This window comes from Hydra vulgaris, chromosome 10 (genome assembly GCF_038396675.1).
Source record: "Hydra vulgaris chromosome 10, alternate assembly HydraT2T_AEP".
Taxonomy (NCBI): Eukaryota; Metazoa; Cnidaria; class Hydrozoa; order Anthoathecata; family Hydridae; genus Hydra; species Hydra vulgaris.
This window is the reverse complement of record NC_088929.1, coordinates 29,067,501-29,080,198: the sequence shown is the minus strand read 5'-3', so window position 1 is coordinate 29,080,198 and position 12,698 is coordinate 29,067,501. Positions and strand designations below refer to the sequence as shown.

At 30.0% G+C, this 12,698-nt stretch overlaps 1 protein-coding gene across 1 annotated transcript; it reads left to right on the top strand.

Annotated features, from left to right (window-relative positions):
* Positions 1-661: 661 nt before the first annotated feature.
* On the top strand, positions 662-2,650 carry LOC136086255 (uncharacterized). Its single transcript, XM_065808540.1, has one exon. The coding sequence runs from the start codon at positions 662-664 to the stop codon at positions 2,648-2,650; it is 1,989 nt and encodes a 662-aa protein (XP_065664612.1).
* The last annotated feature ends 10,048 nt before the right edge of the window (positions 2,651-12,698 follow it).

Sequence of the window (12,698 nt, the reverse complement as noted above, 5' to 3'; positions counted from 1 at the left end):
CAGAAGCTTTTTCGGATTTCTTTTATATAATACCAGCAATCATTTTTTGAGGTAATAATACCTAATTTATTTTGTTCTACACTCATAAAACGCAGTTTTTACAGTGACGACAATATGATTGTAGTTGTTAGTAACAATTACACAATATAGAAATAATAAAAAACATTAATTGCGTAACAATTTGTTACGCAATTAATGTTTTTATTATTTCTATATTGTGTAATTGAATATATATCTTGTTCAACTCTCAATTTTTTTTTTTTTTTTATTATTATTAAAATGCTAATAACTAATTATGTATTCGGTATAAAGTATCAGGTGTTTTTGGCGGAGTTGTTCTACTAACAAACCAATTTTTATTTAATTCAATGAAAGAAAATGTGGGGCAATACTAGGTACAAACAAAACATTTTTATTACCTAATTGTCACAAATTATATTACGTATTTTAAATTTCTTAAAAACAATAAATTTTAATGAATGTCTTTAAGTTGATTTATTTGTCTTAATTCATATTATGTTCATATAATTTCTCAACACAACAAAATTTAAGGAATGTCTTAACTGACACCTCAAAGTAATGGTTTCCCGCTATATATTAGATAAACCGTTATTCTCAAATATATATTTAAATTTACTTTAAGAAATTGCATTTTTAAACTATGTCGAAAAATAATACGTCTTCTCCAATTGAATATGCTGCTCCAATATCTGATTTGATGAATCTGACGAAGAAAAGATTGGGTAAAAGAAAGACTATAGATGAACAAAACCCTCCAGATCATAACGATAGCGAAAGAAGTTCAAGTTTTTCATCCGGTCAAACAGAAATTGAAGCTGATGCTCAGTCCATTGAAGAAGCAGCTAAAACTACATACGAATATTACTCAATCGAGGAGGAAACATCAAAATGGATATGCAATCAATGTAATAGTAACAGACCTAAAAAGTACTCTTGTAAAACATCAAAGAGTATATTAGATTACCATCTTGAACATGATCACAAAATAATAACGCCGAAAAAAAAACGAACTATGAGTGGCTTGTCAAAAGAAGTTAGCGATAAGATTGATAGAGCTCTTTTAATTTTCATTATTGCCTGTTGTCTTCCATTTATGTTGATAGAAAGTAGTGCATTTAAAGAATTTGTTTTGTGTTTAAATCCAAAGTATAAAGTGCCTTGCCGAAAAAAGTTAAGATCTCTTTTAACTGATTTATATCGAGAAAAAGTTGAACTTTTGAAATCAAAATTATTATCAATTAAAGTTTTATCTATTACTACTGACGGATGGACGTCCTGTCAAAACTATAGTTATATATCTGCAACTGCACATTTCATTTCTGACAAAACAAATTTCATCAGTTTTTGTTTGGGCTTTGCATACCTTAATGGCCACCATGATGCAGATAATTTAAAAGAGGCTTTGCTAAAAATCGTAGAAAAGTTTAAAGTAGATGATAAAATAATGAGTATAGTATCAGACAACGCCAGTAACGTACGCAACTGTCTAAATTCTTTAAAAGTTTGTTTAAACATTCAACCAATAAGATGCATGGGACATGTTTTGCAATTAGTTGTTAAAAATGTCATAGATTTAGTTGAAGAAGGTGAAAAAGATACTTCGTCTAAATTCTTTTTCATTGCAAGAACATTAACTAAGTGCAGGAAAATTGTTACATCTTTCAATCATTCTTCTCAACTTAATGATTTATTAGAGGAAAGTCAAACACGACAAGGTGTCGAAAAAAATCACATACTTCATTTGATTCAAGATGTGAAAACTCGTTGGCACTCTACGTTTCTCATGGCAGAGCGAATGCTTAAGCTTCACTCCTACGTAAAAGATATCTTTAATTCGAAACAACAATACAAAGATATGAGAAAATATTTACTCGATGAAGATGAAATGGTTAACTTAAAAGAAACGGTAAATGCTTTTATAAGCTTTAATCAAGTAAGTGTTTTACTATCTGGCGATAGGTATGCAACGTGTTCTTTAATTATTCCAAGTATAAAGTACCTTGAGAAGCAGGTGAGTAAGAATAAAAGTGAGACTCCTCCTTTAATTGTAATATTGAAATCACATTTGTTAGAATCTTTACAAACTTACAAAGATTCATATGAATTAGAGAATAATTCCTTTTTATTGTGTGCCACTTTTTTGGATCCAAATTATAAAAGTTTTCAATTCTTTGAAAAGTACGAAAAAAAGAAATATTTAAAAATTGTGAAAGAATTTTTGTCAGATTTTTATCTCTCAAAAAGAGTTGGTGAAATAATTCCAATTAAAAAAGTGACAAAGGAATCAAAAAAATTTAAGTTGTCATTTGAGGATGAAGAAGATGATTCCGGAAGTGATAGTGACAAAAATGTAACCTTAGATTTAAAAAAAGAAATCAGTGAATATATAAGATTGTCAGTGCACGAACAAAATGTTTTAGAGTTTTGGCATCAAAATCAATATGTTTTTCCAATATTGTATTGCATTTCAACGATGATTTTATGTACACCTGCTACCAGTGCACCAAGTGAGCGCCTTTTTTCTGATGCATTAAAAAATTTGTATGCTAAGCGAAACAGGATGACGGCTGAATGTTTTCAAATGTTGATGTTTTTGTACGAAAATTTGGAATTTTTTAATTTGGTTTAAAATTGGTGCAATTTAATCAATGTAATACGGAAATATCTTGTGGTAATAATTATTTTTGAATTTATTTTATTATTCTTCAATAAAAACTCTTAAATTTAGAACTTGAACTGTTTTGTTTTAAAAACAATCAAACAAGGTTGCAACATGTTTAAAAAATGATTTTATAAAGTTGTTGCTCTCATGTTTGGGACAGGGGGGGAGGACCCCAGAAACTTGAGGGCTTTTATGTTTCCAGGCTACAATTATCGCAATTTTTTGCAAAGTATCATTATCCGATTTTCAATTTTGTTTTTAGAAAAACCAATTGCTTAATTAGACTATAAAACTAAGTGCAAAATATGAACGTAGCAAGTCTTCCCGATTCTATGTTATTTAAATTTAAGTTTTTTTACATTTGTAAATGTATTTTACATTTTCATGTATTAATTATGACCCACCAAAGTTTATATTTCATAATGAATGATTTCATTAACCTTACCTTTTCTTTATAATTTTACAAAAAATGGCGTCTTAAATGCCGTTCATTTAAGTTGATATTTCAAGCTTACTTTTTAAATAAGATTGCTTCTAGTTAACTTTAGATCTTACTTTTCACGCTAAAACTCTTATTTTCTAACAAACTATCTACTCCAGCTTGAAGCAATTTAAAGCCAAAAATTGCTGCTGCCTAGTATACAAAAAATGGCGTTTTAAATGCGGTTCATTTAAGTTGATATTTCAAACTTACTTTTTAAATAAGATTGCTTCTAGTTAACTTTAGATCTTACTTTTCACGCTAAAACTCTTATTTTCTAACAAACTATCTACTCTAGCTTGAAGCAATTTAAAGCCAAAAATTGCTGCTGCCTAGTATACAGCCATATTTAATATAATTAAATGAGTTTATATACGACTAAAAATTAAATTTTTGATACCAAAAAAAACATTATTTTGGGAAAAATATATCGTAACTTAATTTTTTTTAACAAAAAGTGAAAATGTACTTTAAAATAATAGATATTCTGCATTTTTTAAGTAATTAAAAAGTGATAAGAAATTTTCTGGTTTGATAAAGCGAACGCTGCCATTTAACAGAATGTTTATTTTACAGTTTTACACGATTTAATTGCGGAAGTTGCATTTTTAAATGCGGACGATGAGCCTCTCGATAAATGCTATTAAATGTTTTGCATTTTGAAAACTCTATTAATACGTTTAACATTTGGTATGCATTTTAGAATAAATAAATTGCCGAAGCTTAAATGTACTTAAAATGTAACAAACATAACCTAAATACGCCAACCAATTTAAGCGCAACTCTGTGCTTATTTGTCCGTACGTTGAAAAAATGAGAAAATGATAAAGTTTTAATTATGAATGTAATGATAACGTTGCATATATAAGCTTTCGCATTAAATTTCAAGCTTGTTGAGAAAAATGATGGAAGTTAGCGTTGATAAATTGGTACTTCTTATCGCTTATATGAAATTAAATATTTAGAGACTAAGTATATTCGCTAGTATTCAGGGGAAGGGGGGGGGGGGAGGTGGTAAGTTGAAAACTGCCGTAAGAATAATTGCCGATTAAAAATTATACTTGCTGAGTATAAGAATATATATATCGATTGCTGAGATTTGCTAATAATTATAATAACATCTTAATTTGCCGAATGATCAAACTAAATATCGGTAATAGCATGGCCTATAAGAGATGGACTTGCAACCTTTTTTTTTTTTTTTTTTTGCGAACCATGCTCATTGCGGATTGTTACAAATCTTTTGTTTTAAGCAATAGAAATTAAATTATAAAGTCTGTCGGATTCGTCGAAAACTTTTGGTCTCGTCTAACCAGTTACATCAACTTCCTTTTAGTTATTCAAGATAACAGCAATAGATAGCGATTCCACGGCTCAACGAAAAACATTTGACGTTTGAAAAAAAACACGTAACTTTCATGAACTTTACTCTCTTATATCTTTTTGTATGCTTAAGCTAACACCTTAAGGTTTTTTGCATCAATTAGTGTTACTCAACCTCTTTGGGGTCGTCCATAAAGTACGTACGCCAAAAATTTTGAAATTTGACCCCCCCTCCCCCTGTTGCCATGCGTACTTTTATGTCCCCACCCCCCTTAAAAGTACGTACGTTTCTCAAATACCCCCCCCCCCCTCAAATATCCCCCCCTCCCATCCCTCCTGTTTTTTTTTTCTTAATTAAAAAGTTTAATTAAAAAAAAAAAAGACGGAGGGTACCTTAGATACTTTATACTACCCCAAAGCTTTTTGCTTACGCATTTTAAAAACGTCTTTAAGTATAAATGCAAATAATAATTTAAATAAATTTAAAACTGACTTACGAAAGTGTGTATTTGGGCGAAAAGTTTATGCGGCGGCATTAGTCGACGGAGATCCTGGTTCGATTCTCGGGGAAATCTAGGAAAACTTTTTTTGTTTTTTTAACGAATCAAATGTAAATAAACTATACTTAAGGTGGACGTTTTTTTCAGGCACCCCTCTTTAGTAAGTAAAAAACGAGTCTAAGGTGAGATCAGTAATATTGAAAACAAAGGGTAAAACCCAGTGGGAGGGAGCAACAGCAAATTTTGTGCCCTTTTGCTATTTTAAGAAACTTTTTATTTTAGCAAAACCTAGCGGTCTTTGAGACGCCATTGACACGTTTTTTTTGGGGTGACTCCGTCCCATCAACCACGGCCCTCAGGTCTTACTCAGGGCCAGTATATAAGGGCAAGCATGTGTGCATGGGCCCCCTCAGGATTTTTTGATGTTTTGATTTTTGATGATAAAACACTTTCACACAACGTGCAAACTTAAGTTTGTTAATATGCCAAATGAGGCGGCCTTGCAAAAAATTTGGATGGCGGAGGCCATCCAAATTTTTTTCCAAATCTAAAAGTTATAACCATGCAAAATTTACACCCCTCTCATTTTGGGGGTCGGGAGGCTAAGCGTTTTAAGGCTTTTTGTTCACAGGCCTCCGCCATCCCGATATTTTGCAAGGCCTCCTCATTTGGCATAGGTATAAACAAACTTAAGTTATGAGTTTGCACGATGTGTGAAAGTGTCCTATCTGGAACATCAAAAAATTCTGAGGGCGCCCATACATGTGTGTGCATAGAGGAAAACTATACCCTCTACTTCATATACCATACATCTTTTTATGTTGGCAAACTAGAATCTTTAGTCAGAATGTAACTTTTCTATTGATTAGCTGGTTAATTGTGATAAATTAGAAAATCGAAGTACGTACTTTTAAATTGAACCCTCCCCCCCCCCCCTCCCATACGCTTTCGTACGCTTTTTGAAGACCCCCTCCTCCCCCTATGAGCGTACGTACTTTATGGACGACCCCTTTCCAGTCATATGTAGAAAGTACTATGGTTTATATGGCTTCATTTAAATTTTATCCATATCTTAAGACCACTTTTAAGAAAAAAGCTCGAAGCGGGAACATTTTTTTAAAACAAAGCTTTTAGAGGTTAGGATTCCTTAGTACCAAAACACATCCAATTTTTATAAAACTTTCCGTATACATTAAAAAAGGGATGACGAATCAAATGGAATGTGCACACTTTTTAACTTTTATACATAAATTTTTAGTTCTTAGCGTTTCAAAACTTCAAGGTTTATTTTTATAGAAAAAAAAAAGTGTTTTTTAAAAGTGTTCAGGTGGAAATTGCAAGTTTACTCTTTCCTCTTTTTATAACAAGTATTTATTTATGTTTTCTTGAAGAATAGGTTCTAAGGATTTGTATATAGAAACTATGTATATATATATAACTATCTTCCTTCGCATATTTTATGACGTTTTTTGTTTTGATTTTGCGTGACATAATGCAAATTTTCGGTGCCATAACAATGCAAATTTTCCATACTCAAGCCCTATACCTTTCGTCAAAAAATCATCAATTATTGCACTACAAAAAATTCAATAACTTTAGATCCGCTTAACTTCAAAGGCCGAATGACCCCTCGTTTTTTAAGTCAAGTCAAGCTCTATACAATGATATAAGTTACATATGTTTATTTGAATAATAAAAAAATCGTCAAGAATGGCTACAATAGAATCAGATTTTAAGTTTAATTTTATATAGCTAGATATTCCTTATATTTTAAGAAATAACACTGATAATAATATAGAAATTGAGATCATTTACTTAACTACTTTAGTACATGTATAACTAGAGATATAACAAATAATACAAAATATCAACTAGTTTTGTAGCTACTTAGAGAATATTGGTTTCATGTCCAGGGAACTACACCATCTACTACATTGCTGTAGACTTATTGTTTATGAATGTTATAGAATTTTTTATTTTTATGTTTAACAACAGAAATATATACAGTTAAGGATAAATAACTCATACATAAAATGAATATAAATACAATAAAGAAAAAAATAATTTGTCACAGTTTTAAAGAATTTAGCAAACCAATTTATGGCAAACCGCAAGAATAACTAAGTATTTAATATTAACATAGCATGATTTACCAGCTATATATAAACTAATTTTTATTTGACAAAAACAAATGGGTTATTATGTGCCTTGACTAACTTGAATAACTTTTTAAAAGGTTTTGCATTATCAAACGAGTTATAAAAAAGCCCATTAGAAAATACACCTACTAAAAAACAATGCTCAGTGGAATATATATTATGGAGCTTATAGAGTAGTCGAGGCAAAAAATGGCGACATATCGGAAATAATACTCAAAAAATACACAAAACTAAGGCTGATGAATGAAGGACCAAGGAGTTGCATGAAACCAGACCTTGACTAAAAATTTTATTTAAGCATTTTTACTTTTCGCTTTACTTTTTTAAATTATAATTATCTTTACAGATCTATTTTATTATTGATGGAACTAATTATCTTTACAGATCTATTTTATTATTGATGAAATTTAAATTAAAATTATCTTTACAGATCTATTTTATTATTGATGGAACTTTGTTTACACGAAAAAAGTTCCCAAATTTACAAATGTTTATCTTGGAAAAATGATGAAAATCTGTTCGTGCCGACAACTGATTTCCTTTTCCTTGGTGTAATTTGTTTAGCAATTTGTCAACACGTGAAGTAGTTACTTTTCCTGAACAGTCTTATTAAACAAATGCTATAAAATTTAAACTAGTACCACGTGATCAGAGTTTCTGTTTAAAAACTAAGGGCAGCCATTTTAATAGATTTTTTTGTTGACGGGTGAAAATTTAGAGTTTGTCGGAAACTCGCATGGCTCGCTAATTTCTGCGGCCTCTTTGATGTAAAACAATAGGTTGCACGTCCATCTCTTATAGTTCCATGGTAATAGATAGTGAGTGTCATACCCCCAACACCACCTTCCCTTCTCGCTGGCTCCAATACTATATATCATGAAAATGAAAATTTATAGGCAATGTATAATAAAATCCAATTTTAGGAATGTTACTTATCTGGGATAATTTTTCCTATGTTGCTATTTTAGGCCTTTGAAATAGGGTTGTTAACCGAAAGGTTTCAAAGATTTCTGTAAAAAAATCTTTCAAAAGGGTATATACAATTACTAATTGTAATACTATATTATTTGCGAAAGTTACTTTGACAAGTTTTGATGCTTCTATATATTCGTTACGAATAAAAATAAATACTAATTGTCAATTAGTATTTATTTTTATTCGTAACGAATATATAGAAGCATTAAAATATGTCAAAGTAACTTTCGCAAATAATACTTCTGAAAATTAGACTTTCGTAAGTTGCTATTTCAAATAATGCTCTTCCAAAACTTCCAAAAGTTTCACTTTCGGAAGTAGCACTTGAGAAATGAGCGCTTTTAATAACTACGTTTCGAAATCTATAAAGGAAGTTTATTCGCCTAACTGCAAGAAATGTGAAAATAAAATATCTGTATATATCAAACTGTTTATAATGAAACTTTATCTTCAGTATAGCAATATATTAAATTTTTACTAGTTTGTTTTTTCAAATAATGATCAAAAATTTTATTTCTAAAGGAAAATTTTCGATAAATCCACTTGAAGAACGGTCACTTACGGAAGAAAACTTGAAATTCGTCATAAAAACAAGATTAAAATGTTCCATTTAAAAAAATCCGTTCAATGAACTAAGTAATTAAAAGCTCATTACTCATAAGTGTCAATTATCGCGCATGCAAATTTTTATGAAGTAAAAAACTGATATTATTTTTTAACTGAGTCCTTTCGGTAGGTTTCAAAAATCTTCTTTCGAAATGAATCGATTAGCAAGTTTCTTTTCGCTTGTGATTCTTGCGAAAATTTTATTTTTCGTATATTGCTTTACCAGCGATGTGGGCAGGATTTTTTTGATGTTTCAGATATGACACTTTTAGGCATCGTGCGAATGTTGTTAAGTCAAATTAATTAATTAAGTCAAAAAAATTAATTAATTGAGTCAAAAAAAATAATTAATTAAGTCAAAAAAAAATCAAGAATGTTGTTAAGTCAAATGAAAATGTTTCTCAAAAAAATTGCGGTGATTGGAGCGTGAGAACAAAAATACCCCCAACAAGTTGGCTTTCCCAACCCCGAATTAGACGTTAAATCAAACTGCAGAATGTTAATTAAACGTTCAAAGGGTGCCTTTTTTAGATTCCGTGCCCATTGGGTGTTTATAAACAGTTGCAACAACCGCATTGGTAGTTGTCTCAGAGCTGGGACAAAATTCTAATAATCAAAGTTGATTTAATACGTTACGAATTTGATTTGACGTGCCCCTATGAACCATATTTGGGACTTTCAACCGCCACAATAATGTGCCATCGTGTGTGAAATATTCATGGCTTCTTAGGTTATTCAGTTTTTAGTACTGAAGCTTGTTTTAATCGACTAATTTTAGTTACGTTAAAAAGTTAGTCGACTAAATTTAGTTAGACTAAAAAGTTAGTCGACTAATTTATTTACGCTAAAAAGTTAGTCGACTAATTTTAGTTACGCTAAAAAGTTAGTTGACTAAATTTAGTTAGACTAAAAAGTTAGTCGACTAATTTTAGTTAGACTAAAAATTTAGTCGACTAAATTTAGTGAGACTAAAAAGTTAGTCGACTAATTTTAGTTAGACTAAAAAGTTAGTTGGGCAATTTTAGTTACGGTTTTTTTAGTTAAGTTAGTTACAATTTTTAGTTTTGGTCACAACACAAGCATGGATTGCACTTTTGAATTATAATTTGCCTGATTTCTAACAATAGATAATCAATGTAAACGCAATAAGCTAATAAATATGGTAGCAATAACTTTCTTCATTTGTAATTAGTAATTACTAAAAATAACTTTATTATACTTCAAAGTGCAAACTAATGTATACTAAACATTGTTTATAATATAATTTTAAAGTTTAGACTTGATTATGTTGACGATAAGCCAAACTAGTTTTATTATTCACACTCTTGATTCAATAACTAATTTATTACTAGCTAATTAGTAATTACTAATTAGCTAGTAATTTTTTCCATATAACATTAAACTTGTTCAAACAAGGCATAGCTGCATCCTGAAATCCTATGACATTGCGTAATTTAAAAAAAAGCTTGATGACTTGTGGTGGTAGTGAAATACCTTGTGCGTTTAAATACATATAATTGCAGTAAATATATTTTGCAATATGCAGTACATATTTTAATTGCAGTAAAATGTTAAAAAATATTTTTCAACATTTTGTATTATCCCTAGTTAGCTAGATCTGCAAGATAGCAAATTTTACCAATGTAAGTGCAAAAGCTTCGGCAAAGTGACTTCGGCCAAAGCTGCGGCTTCGGTAAAATCTTAACTTCGGTACATCCCCAGTAAATATGTTTAAACGATAAAAAAATATTGTTTTACGAAAACTTACTGTACGTGCTATACTTATCAAAAAGGCAGGATCGTTATCATCTCAGCGTAGTCAATGGGATAATATTAGAAGTCCACCATAATATTAGGCTGAATCCCTAATATAAGGCTGGATCCTTGTCATCTCAGCGTTGTCAGTGGGATGCTAGGTTGCAGAGCCGTGGCTAGGCTACCCCACGCCCCTTGAGCAAGAGGACAGAAAATTTTGGGGGCACTTTTGCAAATTATATAACTATTGTTTTTTGTTTGTACTTAGTCAAAAACTTTTTAATGTTTTAAGGCCTCCAGCCCACCAGCAACAGCACTGCTAGGCTGTAACAAAAAAATTTTAGTATGCAATATTTTTACGTGCTTACCAATAATATTGCTGCCATAAATAATTAATTATGCCATGTTATTAATAAATAACTATTTTTGTTAGTATTTGTCTGTCAATGTTACCCCGAAACAAAATTGTGTGTTTTAAAAAAATACTTAAAAATCATTTAAAATGCTAACATAATGAAACAACATCATAAAAATAATATATTCAAATAATGAAATACTAATGTCAAATAATAACTTACTATGCCTATACTTACCTTATAACCCATAGTTTTTCAACAGGAATTTAAATAAGATATATGATCGCCAAGTTTTGTTGTTATTTATAGAGACTATTATGCGGATCAAAATAGCTCTGATTGTTCATTTGACAGAGAGCCTTACCCTATGCATAATAATTTAAACTTAGTCAAATGGTGACTGGTAAAACATTCACTGTTACACGTGGTAATGTTACCCGTGTAACCTTACTCATAAAATTCGTTTTAGAAGTCTCAGATTAACCTTTGTCTATCTTAAATTGTCTATTTAATTAACTAACTCCTAAGTGATATTCCTAGCAACGCCATAGCAACGCACTTATTCAATATTATGCACCACACTTTTACCTTAATTTCACCCAAAATAGTGTTACACTTAAAATGCGTTTTTCCAGAATTTACCAACACGTCGGTACATCAAGTACGACGATTTCAGTCAGTTCTTGAGATTTTATAAGGTTAGTTTTATCAGTAAAAATGGGAAAAGCTTCTCGAGTGAAGAGATGTACACAAACTCATAATAAAAGAAAAAAATTTATGGGAAATGTTAACAACTCTCTTAATACTGATAGTGTCTCTGATAGTATACATATCGATTTGCCGACAATAAATTCATGTGCTGCCAACATCACTTGTGTTATTCAACCAATTATTGAAAATTTTCTTAATTATTCATCTTCAGCTCATAAAGTCGAAAACTTAGAAGATACAATTATTTCGAAGCCTGCCATATCTGGTTATCGTATCATAGGTGTTGCTGTTTTAGTGTCTGTTTTAAGTTCTGTTCTGTGTCCAGAGTGTGGTTGTTATGGAGAACCGTATTACATATTAATATGAAATTACATTTTAGTATGAAATTTTCATGAAGTGTTTAGCATATTATACTCTGTGAAATAAATAAAATTTTTTTTTTATTTAAAAAAAAAAAAAAGACCTAAAATCGATGAAAATTTTGACCTTGATCTTTGATCGCGCTATGGTTATGGTGACGAATTGTTATGAAAAATCTGATCCACTCATTTCATAGCCCTACCTTATGACAATATTGTGGTAAAGTTTTGAATGCTAAATATGTATACAAGTTCTTGTTTTTTGGACGACGTGAAGTCATTATTTGGTCATTTTTGAGGTATTTTTCGGATACCGCGGAAACCATATATATATTTTTAATTTTTTTTTATTATTAAGGTTATTGTTTTACTAAAACTTTGAAACCCATATTATTTTTTTGTGAAAATACTTAAGTTTAAAAACAGGATAGCCTCTTAATGCATTTTTAGCGATTTGTAATGAGTATATTTTAGTTTTATTTTCTTAAACAAAACAATATTTACTTTTTTTATCTTATGTATTATTTTATTTATATAAACGTTTAATAACATAAACACATTTTCTATACTTGATATAATTTATGCGGAAGTCGACTTAACTTAGGTTTTTAATGATTTAAAGTTTGATGCTTTAAAATTAAAGTCGACGGTTTTCATTTAAAGTTAAAGTAAACAAGTTACACTGGATTGATTTTATAATATAGACTTGTAAAAATCTGTTGTATGATATAATTTATTCAAATCATACGACTAACATTGTAAACTTTAAGAAAAAAAAAAAAAATGAAGA